The 19,769-nt window shown below is 39.5% G+C and overlaps 1 protein-coding gene across 3 annotated transcripts in view; it reads right to left on the bottom strand.

Annotated features, from left to right (window-relative positions):
• RASSF3 (Ras association domain family member 3) overlaps nt 1-19,769 on the bottom strand; it is a 114,786-nt gene that overhangs the window by 57,527 nt on the left and 37,490 nt on the right. For all 3 annotated transcript variants that reach the window (XM_072146638.1, XM_072146641.1, XM_072146639.1), the window contains exon 2: nt 5,508-5,632. In XM_072146638.1, coding sequence (XP_072002739.1) covers nt 5,508-5,632 — 125 coding nt within the window. The remainder of the gene's footprint in view (nt 1-5,507; nt 5,633-19,769) is intronic.

A 19,769-nucleotide genomic window follows, 5' to 3' on the forward strand; every position in this document is an offset into this window, starting at 1 on the left:
TCCTGGCTACCTCACCGCGCCACCAACGCTGCAGGACAAGGCACCGAAATTTCCAGGAACACAATAGAGAGGTAAGGTTACTTTATCTTTGCATATATATGTGTAATATGTGTATATATGTGTAATATGTGTAAATATATGTAATATGTGTGTGTATATATATGTGTTTGTATATATGTATATGTGTGTGTGTATATATGTATGTGTGTGTGTGTGTGTGTGTATATGCTGTATCTACTGTTTGTTTATGTGTATATATGCAGCATTTGTGATATTTATCAGGGCTTCTATTTTGTACTACATGGCAGTACTCTGTATGCATTTTATACTACTTGGCGGTACGTTGTATCTATTTTATAATACTTGGTGGCATGCTGTATGCGTTTTATACTACATGGCGGTATTCTGTATGCATTTTATACTACATGGCGATACGCTGTATGCATTTTATACTACATGGCGATACGCTGTATGCATTTTATACTACTTGGTGGCACGCTGGATACATTTTATACTACATGGCGGTATTCTGTATGCATTTTATACTACATGGCGATACGCTGTATGCATTTTATACTACTTGGCGGTACGTTGTATCTATTTTATACTACTTAGTGGCATGCTGTGTGCATTTTATACTACTTGGTGGCACGCTGGATGCATTTTATACTACATGGCGGTATTCTGTATGCATTTTATACTACATGGCGGTATTCTGTATGCATTTAATACTACATGGCGGTATGCTGTATGCATTTTATACTACATGGCGATACGCTGTATGTATTTTATACTACATGGCGATACGCTGTATGCATTTTATACTACATGGCGATACGCTGTATGCATTTTATACTACATGGCGATACGCTGTATGCATTTTATACTACATGGCGATACGCTGTATGCATTTTATACTACATGGCGATACGCTGTATGCATTTAATACTACATGGCGATACGCTGTATGCATTTTATACTACATGGCAATACGCTGTATGCATTTTGCATTGCTTTATTTTTACACCAAACCGATATGATGAAACCCCCGCCCCCACCCCCACCGGGCCATGGAAAACTGGTCTAGCTTAAAGCCGGTCCCTGGTGCAAAAAAGGTTGGGGACCTCTGTACTAAACAATCGAAGATAGAGGGGGTCTGAAGGGAAACTCCTTCTTCTAAACCTCCCTCTTCTTCACTCATTTGCATATGACTTTGGAGGAGTTTATAGGTTAACAATTTTACATAAAATAGGCATTTCTAGAAAGGACATTTCATACCATAAATTATGGGGCTAGTAATTTAACTGGTTAAATTCTGGTGACAGATTGCTAAGGGTTCATGGTTCTTAGCTTGAAAATCTTAAGATGTATTCCCATACACTAGATAAATCTCGGCCATGGTTTGTCCTACAGCTCATTAATACAATTCCTTATGATCCGACTGTGATCATAAGCTACTACCCTTCTATTCAGATATTTATATGTATATTCATTTTGCATGAAATGGTTCACTATTAAATTAAGAGTAGACACTTAATTAATTCGTATTACTATCCTTAAAGAAGATTTCAGGTCCTACTATAATTTGGTATCATAAGGAAAAGTCAATTTGATATAGATAAGTTTGGCCCCAAAGTATAAAAATAACAGAACAGGACTGTCCAACTGTTGTTTTTCCTCTAAACAAATTGCAGAAAGGGGTCATAAAAGAATTGTACTCATCTCTTCCCGCTCTACCCTTTCTAGTGCTGGCTTCTAATAATAGGCTTCAGTGGCCATATGACTGAAGGGAAATTCCATGCTCTGAATGGATGTCAATACTAACTTCAGCGGGATGGGGGATAAACTGGGAGACAGCTGGAAACCCTAGGGAGAGGCGAGTACATATTGTTTTTAATGTCTCCCCTCTGCAGCATGACAAAATGAGCTGGACAATCCCTTTAACATTTAACCATAAGCCAGATACACCTTCTCATGCTTTCATAAGCAGAATTGAAAATGCATTGCAGATAAAGCATAACTTGGCTTTATTACTCCTGTAATAATTACACTGCTAAATTTATAGTAGAGGAAGCAGATCATGGCTAATGGATATGATGTGATGTCCTTAAAGCAATTACCTGTTTATTTTTGTAGCTATTGATCGTTTTGAAGGAAGAATCACTAATCACACGTTGATGCGTGGTTTGTCTTCTCTGCTCAGATATTACCAAGGTCTCTTAGATAAAACAACATTCCCTCAACCACTGCTGATTTACCAGAAATCATATGTAATGCACAGCCCATCATGTTTATGAAAGCCCTTTCCAGACATAAAATCATTTTCCAGACACTGGTTTACAATGAAGAAAGAAGTGCAGCTCTTAGTACAGCTAAGGCTTGATTACAGTACGATCAAAACAACACGGACAGTGTGAACATTCATGGAGAGGCAACACATAAAAACAAGAAATTACATCATACGCCGGTAAAAACATTTTCCAAAGTACTAAGGTTCCACACAGGTACATGATTGGATTTTTGATATTATTCATCAAGTGATTTTGATATGCGGTACTGCATTGCTTATCTGTTGTGTGGAACCTTAGTACTTTGGAAAATGTTTTTACCAGCGCCTATGATGTAATTTCTTGTTTTATGTGTTGCCTCTCCATGAATGTTCACATTGTCCATGTTGTCTTCGTGTTTTTATGTCCTTTTTAATGGGGTATTTTTAGTCAGATAATATTTTGTGATGAAATTTATGAATAGATTGTGCAATAAAGACTTGTGTTCATTCACAAAGTCTTCATTATTTTCGTATGGAGATATGATAAGACTTAGTTCATTGATACAGCATTGAAACTTATGTGTATCCTTGTGGTTCAAGATTGTTTGGTTTTCTAATATTGATTACAGTACTACTAGGCTGGGGGCTAAAGATGACCAGTTGTGTATACTGGGAGTACCGACTTTAAGACACCTGACTTACAGAGGACCCCTAGCTATAGACGGACCTCTCTGCCCACTGTGACGCTCTCTGGATGGTTTTCATTAGCCCCAGGCTGCAATGATCAGCTGTATGGTGTGTGTAATGAAGCTTGATTTATAATCTTGGTTCCCATAAAAACGTTACTTGCATTGCCTTGCCTCCTTGTTCCTGATTGACAGGTCTAACTACTGTATTATTCTGCTATGTGGAACATTGAGAGAGCTCCGTTTCATCATTGGGCACTTGTGACCAGGATGACATCATCAAATAACCTGTTAAATCTGCAACATCTACCCCATGTATGTATCTGATCACATAAAATCACAGCATGCCTCCATGGAGAAAAGTAGAATTCCATGGAGAATAGGTAGGAGTAGTCCATGGAGCCATGCTGTGATCAGATACATAGATGGGCTAGACATTACAACAACAATGATCACCAACAAAGTAATTTCTGACATTTTCTTAAAAATCCGGAAAAACACTGTTCCATTTGTAAGTTGACATGGCCTCCAAAATGGAGTTTATTATCGAGAAAATTCAACTAAATTTTGGTACAGCTTTCTGGTATAAAGTACACATACTAAAAGGAGTTACAAAAAGACAGTTTTATGCTTTGACAGATTTATCATCCAGCATCAGAGGACTGTCTAGTCTAACTGTAAGGCTTCCCTTATGACACATTTGATAAATCTGCCCCTTACTGTGTAGTTTGTTGAGTTATATCCTATATAGTCAGCTTAACTGTAGAAGTATTGGAAAAATCTGTTGACTTATATAACATGCTTTGCCATTTCTAAAAAGCTCACTCTCTATCTCTGCAGGCAGGCACAAAGGAGCGTCCGGAGTTCTCAACTTAAAAACTTTTCATACTGCATATGGTTTGACTGAACACAAACACATTTATCTGACTGCTTGCAGAATACATTTTGGCATGTCCTAGTTTCATTCGTTTTCATACACTAGACCAGTGATGGCGAACCTTTTAGAGCCTCAGTGCCCAAACTTCAACCAAAAGCCACTTATTTATTGCAAAGTGCCAGCGCAACAATTTAAGCAGCAATGTATTTCTCCTTGTTCATTGACAACTTTCAATCCTTCAGCCTGAAGGACACCAACACAGTTGAAAGGAGGAGGGCAAATTCATCCATCATTGTAGGAATATTCTGCAGGCAGATTCTTTGAGTTCTCTCTGCTGAACTTCATTCTGGGGTGATGGTCTGGGTGCCCACAGAGAGGGCTCAGAGTGCCGCCTCTGGCACCCGTGCCATAGGTTCGCCACCACTGCACTAGACTCATTCAAGTTGTTGGGTTATTGCAAACTATCCAAGTGCAGTATTTTCAAAACATCCAGTTTTTACTTGTGTGAAAATTGGCTGAAGATCTGAAGCATAACTATGAATATAACTGTGAAAAGACTTGAAGCATTGACTATAATATATATATATCTGTATACATAGATATATATATATATATATATATATATATATATATATATATATTATATATATATATACACACACACATACCATATATACTCGTATATAAGCCAAGATTTTCAGCACAAAAAATGTGCTGAAAAACCTTGCCTCGGCTTATACACGAGTCAATGATAAAAATAAATACATTAATACTCACCCTCCGGTGTCCCCGATGTTCCTCGCGGGAGATCGCGCTGGCAGTCGCACACTGTGATGCCGCGATGTCGCTGCGGATGACGTCATCAGCGGCGACAGCGCGGCATCACAGTGTGCGACGGCCAGCGCGATCTCCCGGCCAGAGAAGAGTGAAGAAGCCGCCGGGAGCCGCGATGGGGATCGGAAGCCGCCGGGAGCCGCGACGAACATCGGGACAACGGAGGGTGAGTATTAAGTTTATTTCTTTATCTGTATAGGGGCTACTGTATACCACTGAGGGCAGACTGTATACTGATGGGGGCAGGCTGTATACTACTGGGGACAAGCTGTATACTACTGGGGGCTGTGCTGTGTACTACTGGGGGCTGTGCTGTATACTACTGGGGGCTGTGCTGTATACTACTGGGGGCTGTGCTGTATACTACTGGGGGCTGTGCTGTATACTACTGGGGGCAGGCTGTATACCACTGGGGGCAGGCTGTATACCACTGGGGGCAAGCTGTATACCACTGGAGGCAAGCTGTATACTACTGGGGGCAGGCTGTATACTACTGGGGGCAGGCTGTATATTACGGGGGGCAAGCTGTATACTACTGGGGGCAGGCTGTATACTGCAAGGGGACAAGCAGTATACTACTGGGGGCAGGCTGTATACTACTGGGGGCAAGCTGTATACTACTAGGGGCTGGCTGTATGCTACACCCTCGGCTTATATTCGAGTCAATAGGTTTTCCCAGTTTTCGGTGGTAAAATTAGGGGTCTCGGCTTATACTTGGGTCGGCTTATACTCGAGTATATACGGTATATATATATATATATATATATATATATATATATATATATATATATTCTTAACAACAGGAAAAAAACACAAAAACTTCACAGGGTAAAGAGGTTACCTTATCATTATTATTGGAGTGGTCCAATGTGTCGTACGCAGGTAAACATTCCATTAATTTTCCATTCGGTTCACAGTTTAATTGCACCTGTCCTTGGCAATGAGAATGGCATGTGTATTTACAATCTGAAAAATTCAAGAAGATAAAACATCTTAGACACTGGAAAATGCCTAATGGAAGCAATGTATTTTATGTGTGCACACACACAAAAATATGTACAAAGGTAAAGCTAAGTAGCCACTTTATCTACAATGCATAATACCCTGGTGATCATTGGGAAACCGTGCCAAAAATATAGACGTGCTCTTAAAACCCATCTCTTTAGCCTATCACACTAACTGTATGAAATTTCAACTCTCTCTTTACTAACCCATTCTGTGTCATCCTCCTGTCTGGGAAACACCAGATAGATACCAAGCTCGAGGTTTCTCTGCGGCCTCATCCACCTTTGACTTTGTATATAAGATGACGGCTGATCACTGGTCCAAGCAGCAGAATTTTCATTTATAAAATGTTTTTATTAATTTCTTTTATAAAGAGTGGCTGGAGCATTATGCAAGCTCTTATACCTCTTGTGTCACCTCCTTCATCCTCATAGATTATAATATCTTACAAGTAGAACCCTCACTCCTATAGTTTTATATGGCTGTTTGTACTCTGTAATGTAATATTATTATTAATAATATTATTATTATTTTTAGATGGTCCTTTGAGATTTCTTTCCATTAGCTTTCTAAGAGAAACAAAACAAAATAAACTTTTTTATATAAGTTTTGATCTTTGTGCAATAAAAAGAGCTTTCAATTGTCAGGAGTGTTCATTACTTCACACTGTGGGTCAAATTCCTGCCCAATAACGCTATGGAATAGTGCCATGTGCAGTCAGCAGAATTCACATTCTGACTAAATGAGGCACAACACAAAAGGCACATATAAATAGTAGGAATGCAGCCGATTTTAAGTGAATCTCTCAATATTCTATAGAAAACCTGTGAAGGAGCTTTACAGGTGTGATCTAACTCCATCAGTTAGATCCATTTGTTTTACTACAAAAAAAAAGTTTGAAATTCTAACATCAATATAAAGTTAGATGACATGTACCATATCCATAAATTTTCCCTGAATCCGTTTGAGTAATATAATGTGACAGGGCGACCCCTGGACCAAAAGATATCACACAGAAGTATATAATTGCTTTCTGTAAGATTACATACTGTAACTATTAAACCTTTCTGTGACACTATACATGAAGGGTTTTTTAAATGAACATAGTTTAGAGGTTCAGATAAAACTATAGATCCATTAATAGCAGAGGTGCATCAAGCTTTGTCTAAGTGGTGAAAAACACCATATTTACAATGATCTACTAATATTTAAAGCGTAACTGTAAAGCTATAGTATCATTATCTGTGATCCCTCCTTTGAAAACAAACAGAGTGATTCCTACTTTGTGCTGCTTGTCCTTTTCTTTCCAAAGTTATGGAATTTTGTGTTCTAAAAGTGTTTGACAAAAATCTTTCTCACCAGAGTTGAAGTGGGTGGAGACTAATATCTGTCAGTCTATGCCCTCCTACTGAGGCCATTTAGCTTGCCCACAGATCCCATGATGCCCTGTGTTCTCTCTCAGAGTAATGTAACAGGGAACATGTAATAAGTGGTAGAAATCATAAATACAAGAAGTCTATGTATGTGCTGTGTGAGCACTAAGGGTTAATAGCTTATCTGCACAGAGCTGATACTGCCAAGGACAAGGTGGGCAAATGGAGCATCATGAGGTGCAGAGACAAAGAAAATTCTGTAGAATCAAAGACTGGGATGGAGGGACTGATAGGGAACAGGGAAGATCATGTACCTCACTATTCTATGCAGGAGACATCTGCATTCACTGTTTTGTACACTTGACTGACACATGACCTCCTCTGTGAGCATGGAGCAGCAGCTCCTCCCCTCCCATGAATCTGTCTGAGAAACATAGGGGCGGATTTACTTACCCGGCCCATTCTCGATCCAGCGGCGCTTTCTCTGCGCTGGATTCGGGTCCGGCCGGGATTTATGATGGTAGTTCCTCCGCCATCCACCAGGTGGCGCTGCTGCGCTGAAGTCCGCTGGAATGCCTCGAAATACACCGGCCTATCCCTGATGAAGGTGAGTGAAATTTTCGCGACACATTTTTTTTTTCAAATGCGGTGGTTTTTCCGAATCCGTTGGGTTTTCGCTCGGCCACGCCCCCTGATTTCCATCGCGCGCATGCCGGCGCCGATGCGCCACAATCCGATCACGTGCGCCAAAATCCCGGGGCAATTCAGGTACAAACGGCGCAAATCGTAAATATTCGGGTAACACGTCGGGAAAACCTGAGCTGGTGCCCGGTACTTACAGCTTACACCGACCATTCTAAATGGTAGGTTTCCTTTAAGTATCTTAATTTTCACATCTACCTCTTTCATGCAGCTTATCAACTTTACCCTTAGGCTGCGTTCATGTTGCTCTTTTTTCATGCATTTTTTCTCATGCATTTTGACTGCATCAGAAAAAGCAACAGGAGGGGCTCTGCCAGAATGCATATACGTATTCATTGAAACATGTGTTCTGGAATGAGCACCAGGTGTTTTGCATTATTTACATGCATTTCATTGAAAACGTATATCTATTATGGTAAAGCACCTCTGGTTGCCTTTTCTGCTGCAGTCAAAACCCATAAAAAAAACGCTATGTGTGAATGCAGCCTCGCAGGTTTCTATAAACTCCTTTATTATTTATTTATTGTGAAGGTATTAGTTATACATATCCAAATGGGCAGAGGAAAGCTGAAAAAGTAGCATACAAAGCTATAATTGTACGGGGTAGACCATGATTTAGATCGGTCAGATAACTATACCCTTTACTTAGAAGTCAAAGACACAAATATACAGTTCCAGAACTTAAGTATGTGTCACTGTGGAGAAAACAAATCTAACCATTGTGTTATTGTGTTTTCTGCCAAACCTATTTTCATGGATTTTGTAGAGGTCGGTTTATTCTTTGGGCAAATATATATATATATATATGTTATTTTTGTATGGTATATATTATCTGACGAGAGTCTTATGTAGTAAAAGGTCAAATTATTTTCAAACAGTTGTTTTATTTCATTGAATGTTGCATCGGATGTAACTGAAGTCCACAAATCCAAATCCTGGAGACAACAGTGCTGGATGAGCCTTCACCCTACTAATGTCTTAGTAAATAATTTTATTATTTCTCTGTGATATAACAATTCAGATTTTTTTTATTCCACAGTTCAACCATCAAATGAAACATTTTCTGTAAAGATAACAAAAGAATTTGGAATGTGGAAATATAACATGTCTGATCCTTCCTCGTGCATCTGCCATCCAGGAAGGTTCTGGACACAGTAATACACAATAGATGCATAACTTGGCCAAATTCCTAGAAAATCCTTTAACATGAGTGTGTAAGAGCAAAATTGATCTAGTTTGTCAAGTCCACCGGTGTCAGGCTACATACTACCTGTTTTACCAATAACATTGTGATATATGCTCGTATTCTATATTAGAACCTATGGGTACGTCTTTCTGCTGTACATTTTTCTTAGCTTGATAGCCTGATATTTTACCAGTTTCTCCACATGTAGAGGTCTAACATGAGTCTTTATAACCACAATAGACAAGAAGTTGATTATGTAGAAGATACATGTCCAGACCAGTTGTGAAGGAAATGCCACCTTTACAGCAGGTTCCTAGATCTGGAATGTCTCTGTTTAATGTCTGCGTACAATCTGTCGCACAAATTCCAGACACTGCTTACGCTAAACCAATGTATGTACTTATCCCAGTTAAAATGCATGGTAGTCATTCGGTTCCATGCTGTCTTAACCTGAGTACTAGGATAAACACAGACATTGCTATGAATACATGTGATCTACCATGCATGAAATGTGTGTTATAACTTGAATATTCACTTTAGATCTATAATAAAATACATTTAACTGTATATCTAATTCTTGCATGCTACATATATTGACTTGTAAAAAAAAAATTTTGTGGCATACTTGATATACACTTTTATCCTCTACTGAGTATTATAAAGCATCATCGTATGTTGGAGGTATTGGATCAACAATCTTATTGAATATTAAAGGAAATCTACCATCAAAATCAAGCATCATAAACCATGGGCACTTACTCACAGATCCAGACACCGCAATTGTGGTAATCTTCCTATATTTGTTATCCATGGCAACCTTCCTTATCCACTTTTAAAATTATGCAAATGAACCAGAAGGGCTGGAGGTGTTACCAGAGCTCCTCAGTGATTCAGATTTAATGGCTGTTCCACTGGGCAGGACCCCCCCCCCATACTTCCCATCATCTGCTGCTGTGAGATTATAGCAGGCTGAATAGCCTGGGAAGCCAGGGCATGGAGGGGCTCTGGTAATGGCCCCTAGAGCCCTTCTGGCTCATCAGCATAAATTTTAAAATAAATTTTAGAAAGGAGGAGGCCATTAATAACATAACATAATAATAAAATTATAACAGTCACGGTGCTTGTATCAATGAAAAAGTGTCCATAGTTTAGTGCTGCCACTACTGTACTGTACATGCCATTCATTTCATACTGAGACATTCTGATTATTTATACTTAGTCCCCAAGTATTTTCTGCTCCCAGGACCATTACTGCTGCTTCACTCTGTCTCCTGATGTAGGAAATACACGTTGTTTCAATACCCAGAGCAGGAGAGGACCCAAAAGCGGTAAGTACTCGCAGCTGTACCTACTGCTCCTGGGTCCACTTCAGGCATCAATCTGCTCTAGGTTCCGATATTGGTATAATAGAAGAAGGTCTCGTATGGTGCCAGGCACAGAATAGGAGGGATTTTTTATTCTGCCTTGGAATCTCCATATTTGTCTGCTCTGGGGTCTCCACTATTTTTTATGTACACTGTTGTCTCCATTATTATTCTCTACTCCAGAAGAAACTCCATTTTTTTGGTCTGCACATGGGGGTTCTATGTTATTATTGTCTGCTCTGGGATCTCCATCGTTATTATTGTCTACTTTAGGGGTCTCCACTTTTATCTGTTCCAGGGCAACTCCATTATTATAGTCTGCTCTAAAGGGTTCTTCTTTTTTATTGTCTGCTGTGGGGCATTCTCCATTATTATTTTCAGGTTATTTTGGAGGTTGGGGGGGGGGTTCTCAATTACTTTTGTCTGTTCCAAGGGGACTCCATTATTATTGTCTGCTCTGGAGGAGGGGGGTTCTACACTATTATTCTCTGCTCCAGGGGGTTCTATTATAAATGTCTGCTCTAAGGAGGACACCATTATTATTGTCTGCTTTGGAGGAGGGGGGTTCTACACTATTATTCTCTGCTCCAGGGGGGTTCTATTATTAATGTCTGCTCTAAGGAGGACACCATTATTATTGCCTGCTCTGAAAGGATCTCTGCTATTATTGTCTGTTCTCCGTCTCCATTGCACAAAAATGCATACATTTATGATTATCTCCACATTGCTTAATTGGGTTTGTGGCCCCAAAAGTCTGTTTCAGCACCTATGAAAGGCAGAAATTGTTGGGTTTGGAGGTATTTTGTAACTCACAGACACTTTAAATATTATAAATCACAATGAAATAAGGAATGCATTTACTATACAGTTTCATATTGTTTCTCATGTGTAATTCATATCAATTTATGACCTGCAATATTGAAAACAATAGATAGAGGAGACTATGGGATACACAGAAATATGGCAGGGATGATTGTGCAGATTTGTCTATGTCATTTATATGAACATCTACCAAAAAAGTTTACTCCAGACTCTACTCTGAAGCTGCCATGCAGAAATGAATTGCCAGGTAAATGACACACACATTGTTTGGCAACACAAAGAAAATACAGTAAGTAGTGAAGTAAAGAGCTGGTCCATTTATCCAGTTTGTGTTTGCACTGTTCTGAATGAAACCCAAGATGACAAAAGAGGATATTGTTACAGAGAGAACCTAGAAAACATAACTCTCTTCTCCTTATACATAATCAGTCCAGTTACTGCTACAAGATATTACCAGTACATCTGAGGACTGCAATCCAAATATCACCTATGAGCATAACACACAACAAGCACTAGCTCTGATCCTATGTGTAGTGTAACTATAATATTATTATTCTACCCCATTATTGTCTGACTACGTGTCATCTGGGCACCTACCTGAGGTTTTGCTCTTCTTAACCTGGACTTTGATTTTGCTGGATAGCTTATATATTGCAGTTCCCATCGCAGACAGCGTTTATGGCTGTGAAGCCAGGAAGCGATGCTTCTCATATAACAAGCAATCTTTGGTAAATGTTCTGCACTGACTCAGACACATCAGACAGACTGCTGCTGATGCTGGAGAGGAAAGGTCTCCACCAGCATTGTGTCTCATCCAGGCGACTGTACATAGAAGCCTATGTCTCCCTAGTTTTAAAGTATCTACCTTTCAAACAATACTGCAGGACAAAGTAAGAAGTAATTGTACCTAGACATCATATGTTCTGTATGTGCTGGATACTTTCTATATTTAATTGTATCATTATAAGACACCATCATCGCTACTACCCAGATATCAGACACTGTGGCATCATTTGTGCTTGCTAGAATATTCACTGGGCATTTTAATGAAACATGAGTTCACCACACAAGTTGTATAACAACTGCAACCTGATCCACAACACAGCAGTTACCTTATATACTCGAGTATAAGCCTAGTTTTTCAGCACAAAAAATGTGCTGAAAAGCCAAACTCGGCTTATACTCGAGTAAAAAATATGTAGGTTTTACCAGGTTTTTGTGGTAAAATTAGGGGCCTCGGCTTATACTTGGGTCGGCTTATACTTGAGTATATACGGTATATGGTGTTCTTTAACAGGAATTCTGTTAAATAGGTATTAAAAGGAACCATCCACAACATATCTACCTATAAAGGTAGATAGGGTGGTAGGTGGACCTATAGGACTATAATCCTCACGTCCCAGAAAACTTTTATTCATTATATATGTCAATTTCCGTCCGCAGCTACTGGGGCGTGGAGTAGCCGGAGCTGAGGCCACACGTCGCGGCTACTCCACGCTACCCTGTAACGCTCAGGAGGTCTCAGATGTGTGCTGGCGCTGTGGTGCGGAGGTGGGTACTCTGCTTCATATATGGTGGGGCTGCTCAGCTCTCAAACCCTTCTGGAACAAAGTATTTGATACCTACCACCAGGTCACTGGTAAGAGAGTCACCCCATCCCCCCAAATTGATCTACTGTCGATTATACCTGGAACTATCTCCACTGTCAAGAAAGGCCTCCTTCGACACTTCCTGACCGCTGCTCGCACGGTTATTCCAAGACATTGGAAGAACCCACAATCTCCCACGACAGTTGAATGGATCCAGGAACTTGGGTATATACGGAGAATGGAGGAGTTGGTAGCCAACGACTCCCCAGACCCAGGGAAGACCAACACAGCATGGGCCCCTTGGGAAGTATTCATAAACACCCCGGAATTCCAGGACCGGCTCCTGTCATAGAGTGCTCCTCTGCCGCTCCCGACCGCGAATGTGTAGTCTTACGGGCTCCCCCCCCTCACACCCCTTTCTAAATGTCTGTTTCCTTGCTTTGTGTTTTTGTTGTTTTGTTAATTCATCAAATGATAATAACTTTGTTGATCGAGATGGCATATGGGGCTCTATACGTGACATCTTATGCTATGACGCTTCTCCCCATGTTTCAACGAACATATGATCTATGATGCTCCTGATCCTGCACGATCAGTCATGTACTGCCATCTCCTACCTGTATTGTTTTCTTTCTAATAAATGTTGATTATACATAAAGCCTATATAAAACCAAATATAGCAACTTATTAAGCAACTGCTAGAAACAGCAAGCCTCTCGTCTGATTCTCCCCTTGTAATGTCAAAGTTACAACCTAGAGATTTCACATATTAGAGGGGTCCCCCTTATCCTCATAATTCTTATGAAAGAAAACTCTCACCCGCACAAGCCCTCTCACACCTTCTTTTTTGCCAGTATCAATTTAGGTTGTAAGGGGATTTTAATAATACTTATAATTCTGTTTGTATTGACCTGAAAATAAATAGATGTGTCACATGAAACTTTTGAAAAGCAAAGTAGTTCTAGCCTTACACCTCAATTATGTGAACATGTAAAATTTGCTATAAATATATTACAGATCAACTTGTCTGAAGACATCATGGAGAAGTGAAATAACAACTACAAATATATACTAAAAATGATTATCAAACATTACCTGAGCACTTCCTGCTCACTGCAGTCCGTGGAGCCAAATCACAGAGGGGCTTGGGTAGCCCTTTAGGCTCATTGGCATCATTTAAAAAGTTAATTTTTGAAGGAAGGAGGCCATGGATAACAAATATAAGTACCACAATCATGTGCCGCTGGTTTATCATAATGGATTTTGATGCATTATGAACCAAACACTGATCCAGGAGCATATCTTGTTTAATCCCTAAATTGAGTGGTTTTGCTGAAAAAACAAATACAACATTCAGGATCTTGGGAAAGCTGGATTGCTTTCAGCCTACATGTTACACGGAGCTGTCTGCACTGTCCAGACAGGACTAATCAACCTGAGCTGGATCACTGTGCACAGAAGCTGGGGGATGGTGCAATTGATTACTTCTGTCTCTCAAAGATAACACAGTGATTACATAATTCTCTGGTGCAGTGCATAACTAATATCTGAGGAAAAGCACCAGAGCCAGGCACAGAAATGAGAGAGCTTCATTATCATAATTTTATAATTGTTTTTTTCTGCAAAACCACTCAGCTCAGAGATTAAACAAGATATGCTTCTGCATCAGTGTAGCTACAGCATTTTCAAGGTATGTTTGGCTCATAATGTATAAAATCAAATGGTAGATTTTCTTTAAGGTATTTTAACCATATTTTAGCCTAATATATTGCTTGGGTTGCTGGATTAGAGACTAATAGTTTTGCTTCCACTGTTAAGAAACAGACAGACTGGATTAGTGGACTTGGCTTTCAACAATTTTTATTCCAGGTCAGCAATTCACAACATGGCGATGTGAATGGACGTCTGAGGAAGGTCATAAGTGCTCACATGATTTCTCTGAAGTGCTGTTATAGCAAACAGACATTTGCTGAGATCTGTCTGGACCAAAACATTGAGCCCCTTAGCCATTCAGGCAATGCAAGCAATTCCTATAAGAAACAGGGCATCACTTCACAACAAGAGATAGATCAGCAGCAAATGTCACATACACTATGCTTCAATGCAATAAGATCACTTTGTATTAGGAACAGCATCTTACTTCTGACTATTAAAAATAAAGTAAAACCCAACATTATGGACACATGTGCTAGTAAAGTGTGAATTCAAACAGTTTTAAGCTTTGAAGTTCACTCTAATTTTCTTACATTACGTTTTTGTGGTTCTACAAATCCTGCAGCACTGAGACAATGGGATTTGATCACACATTGGTGACAAGATATTACTATGGTTGTTTCTACTCTCTAAAACATACTCTCAGTGAATGGCTCCTGATAAAACGAGAATTAGGAAATGAGGGTCAATACATAGGACTCTGGAATATATTGGCACTTCATAAAATACATACCAGTAAATATTTTTATAAAATAGTAATTCATTTATATATTAAAGGGAACCTGTCATCAGGGGTTCTCATTTTGACTAAATGACAGGCTCCCTTAGGCCGTTTTATGCTTATACATTGTTTGCATGTGTTTAAAGGGAACCTGTCTTCAGGATTCCACATTTTGACCTAATGATCCTTGTTCCCATAGGCATTTCCGTCAGATTTTCCAAATTTTTCCGTTTTGTGCTGCATTTAACTGGGGTGTTTGGCGCACACTATCTGATTTTGGCACATTGGCGCCGGCTTTCATGAGACACAAAACGGGGGGTAGGCCGTCGGATGGTCTGACGGATTCGGGACAACGGGCGGGATTTAACATCTCAAATTGTGTCGCAAGCCATGCACTCACATAAAACAGGAAGAAGAAGGTGAACTCTGGCAGTCCTCACCGACACATGCAGGATCTTGGGTGCATGATCTTGGTGAATCGCGCCGGACTTCATCTTCGTCGGACGTCCGGATCGGGGATCGCAACAGGACCGGGTAAGTAAATGTGCCCCAGTATGTGCCTTTTTTCAGATACAAAACTTCCTCTATATATTTGTATATCCTTCCAATTGTATGTTTTTAGAACAAAGCTGGAGAAAGTCCAAGATCTTCCCTGTACTATACTGTCCGCACGGTTGCCAGGGTCCAGTGACGTACCACAGTGACCATAACTAGATTTGCCAGTTCTGAACCGACATCATTAACTGCAGGAAGGTTAGAGTCGGCAGTGCATAAATTAATAATTAGCTGATGACACTATTTTTATAGCTGAAATGTCTGTAGAGGAAGCTAAACTACATTAAAAAACTATTCTGCTAATAAGGATGAAGTTCTCTGTCTCATGTCATCTCATATTATATTATTTGTTGGACCTCACAAAAGTTTAATAAATTTTTATCACTTAAAGTAAGAAATAAAGAAAAACATTATTACCAGGGTACTTTATTTCTATAAAATATAAACAAATTTCCAAAATCAAGTTCTATAAATCTGTGTTATTAAAGAAGGAGCACATTTAATAAGGAAGTTCTACCTATTGGATATAAAGCACTATTGTTGCATAGTGGTAACTTTTGAAGGAGCCAGCATGAGGCAGCAATCTTTTATTATATAATAATGCTATAATAATATTTTAACTAGATATGAGCGAGCCCACGAAATATGAGGATCCAACCTCTTATTTTGTAAGAGGTGGGATCTGTTTAAACCACCTTTCCGACCATAGATTTAAAATAAAATTGCTAGTGAGAAAGAGGCTAGGGAGAGGGTTATGGGGGGTACCTTTGGTGGGGGGCTACTTCGGAGGGGGGGGGGGTGACAGGTCCTCTTTAAAGTTATATTTTAGTAACAAAAGAGTTAAACTTGCCATAATGGCATTTGGTGTCTATGTAATAAATGATTATTTTTGTGGTAGCTGACTTTGGAACACAATCCTGAGTGACTCTTTGCCCAGGTTACAGCAGGATAGGAGTGGTAGCGTTGTTCAGCACCAACACATGCAGGATAAAGAAGTGGTGCTGTACTGTATGGCTTATATACTGGATAAAAATCCAAGCATTGTTCTTTTCCCCATACATACAAGATAATAATAGAAGAACTGTGCTGTGCCATATGAAGAGTGCTTCATTGTATTATATCTACAGGACAAAATCAAATTTGGTAGGAGATCCATATCATAATGGGCTATGTGTCTTTTTATAAAATGCTAACATAGAACAAGTAGAGGTGCATTTTGTTACTAGCCTTTGAACAAAAACCTTTTGCTTTTTCTGCAGCACATAGTGGACATCTGAAAATTAGGGTTTGTAGCTAAAGCTTTCAAAAGACATAACAAATGGATGAATACTTGTGACAAATGCCATACAAGGACTTCCATCCCTTGTGTGGAAAAAAGGACACATTGAACATACTTTTTTAAATTAATTCCAAGGTATGTAATAGTTCACTATGCAGTTGCATACTGTTTTGCACTAGACAGAAATATAATAATAATAATAATTCCTTTATTAATATAGCATTCACAGATTAAAGGGAACCTGTCGATAGGGACCTCATTTTTGCTCAAGACAGGTTGTAGAAGCCCATCACACCTGCCTTTTTTAAGCATTTGCATTACAATATAATTGTGTAATATAACTTAGCACCCTGACAGAATCCTCTGTGTAGTCCCAGAGGTTGGTCTTTGGTTTGGATGCATTTTAAAAAACAACATGTGCTCTTGGCCCCCAGCTTTGTGCACCCGTACAGCTCAACCAACTAGTATGTTTTGGAGTGTGGGAGGAAACTGGAGAACCCAGAGGAAACATACAAACTCTTTGCAGATGTTGACCTGGATGGGACTTGAACCCAGGACCCCACCGCTGCAAGATATCTACAAAAAGACAATACTGTGACCACTACGAGGTTAATAAACAAGTTAAGTCTGCAGCACATGAATTCGAAGCACAGGTATTCAGTCCATGAAAACAGACTTGTTTTTTGTCCCGATAGTAAGGACTGAACACGGTGAGCAGGACTGTAGTTTTTCATGTAGCAATATGATGCAAAGACTCCCCATCTTTCATCCCAACTGGAGTGTTGCTACTCGACAACGTAGTCCAGTCTGTGGACAACGTGTCCAGTCTGTGGGATCAAACCAACATGTGGGTCAGTATTCACGAGATGAACACATTCAGCAGGCCTAAACACGAGATGGACCTTACCCAACTCTCTTGTGGGAAAAAGATGGCAATTTATGACAGAACCATTCCCTCAGCTCCTAAGTATTGATATTGGTCTGTATATGTGGAGAATTTTGAGGAGATTACACTCAGAGTACACAGGCCAGTAGCAGACTCATATTGTACACACATGAAACTTGAGCATTTATAGTGTTCATAAGCACAATACTATCCGCTAGTGAATCAGGCATGCTGATATTGCCCTCTACTGGCAGCATTAAGCAATCACTCATTCAGCAATGTACACTGTATTTATGTGGAGAATTTTGAGGAGATTACACTGAGAGTACACTGGCCAGTAGCAGACTCATATTGTACACACATGAAATGGTAGACTTTAAAATTTACTTGGCATGTAATAAATATAATTCAAATATTGCTTAAAGGCCAGTGTTGGAATGGGGTAGCTTGGGTTCACCAGATGAAATTATGATGGCGGCCCACCCTTCATGAATCCCTAGGTAATAGATTTTATTAGCCTTCAAGCTGGGTTGTCATCTCTGCGACCCATTATTGGGTTAGAACCTGGTCCCACTGGAGGATCCTCTGGTAATCTTCCGTCAACCATTCTAGTTCTTAAGATCATGATCACATAGCTACCTGCTTGGAATGCTACAGGATATTACAAAGGTTTATTGCCATTAAAGTTTTTTGATTTTAGCACAAGGCTTCAATATAAAAAATATGAAAACAGGAAATGGGGAATGCTCTTCTGTATGTATTCCATTTAAATGCCTGTTGATTTGACTTTTTAATTCATGCATTCTGACAAACTGAAAGAAGAGCAGGGCTGTGTCCCATCATGAGGTGCAGCTGTGCATTAGGAGGCCCTCAAAAACTTATTTTGCAAGTTCTTCCATTTATAGGAAGACCTCAACTATGACAGACAAAATAAGTAAACAAATCCCCCCCAAAAAATCACATGATTAATTTTTTAAGAAATTCTTTGCAAATTATGGGGGAAAATAAGTATTTGGTCAATAAGAAGTTCATCTCATAACTTTGTTATATATCCTTTTTTGGCAATGACAGAGGTCAAACATTTTCTGTAAGCCTTCACAAGGTTGGCACACACTACTGTTGGTATGTTGACCCATTCCTCCATGCAGATTCAGAAATCGGGGTAAATATCATGCACAATGCATAGTTTACTTTTTTAATGTTTTTGCATGTTTGAGTATATTTTAAACATACAGTACTTGAGCATTTATAGTGTTCATAAACACAATACTATCCGCTAGTGAATCAGGCATGCTGATATTGCCCTCTACTGGCAGCATTAACTCCTTAACGCTCTGCGCCGTAGCTCTACGGCGCAGAGGTATAAGGGATGTATGAAGAGGGCTCACGGGCTGAGTCCTCTTCATACAGAGGTGGGGGTTTTTGCATTTTGCACAAAACCCCCACCGCTAATAACCGCGGTCGGTGCTAGCAGTGGCTCATTGTAATGTATAACCTGCAAAAATGCCATATATTGCAATACTGTAGTATTGCAGTATATGGTAGGAGCGATCTGACCATCTAGGGTTAATGTACCCTAGATGGTCTAAAAGATAGTGGAAAAAAAAAGAAAAAAAAAAGTTTAAAAAATAAAAAAAATTAATAAAATATTAAAAGTTCAAATCACCCCCCTTTCCCTAGAACGGATATAAAACATAACAAACAGTAAAAATCACAGACATATTAGGTATCGCCGCGTCCCAAAATGCCCGATCTATCAAAATATAAAAACGGTTACGGCCGGCGGTGACCTCCGAGGCGGGAAATGGCGCCCAAATGTCCGAAATGTGACTTTTAAACCTTTTTACATAACATAAAAAATGAAATAAAAAATGATCAAAATGTCGCACAGACCTCAAAATGATAGCA

The sequence above is a fragment of the Engystomops pustulosus genome, chromosome 4, assembly GCF_040894005.1.
Source record: "Engystomops pustulosus chromosome 4, aEngPut4.maternal, whole genome shotgun sequence".
NCBI classification, from domain to species: domain Eukaryota; kingdom Metazoa; phylum Chordata; class Amphibia; order Anura; family Leptodactylidae; genus Engystomops; species Engystomops pustulosus.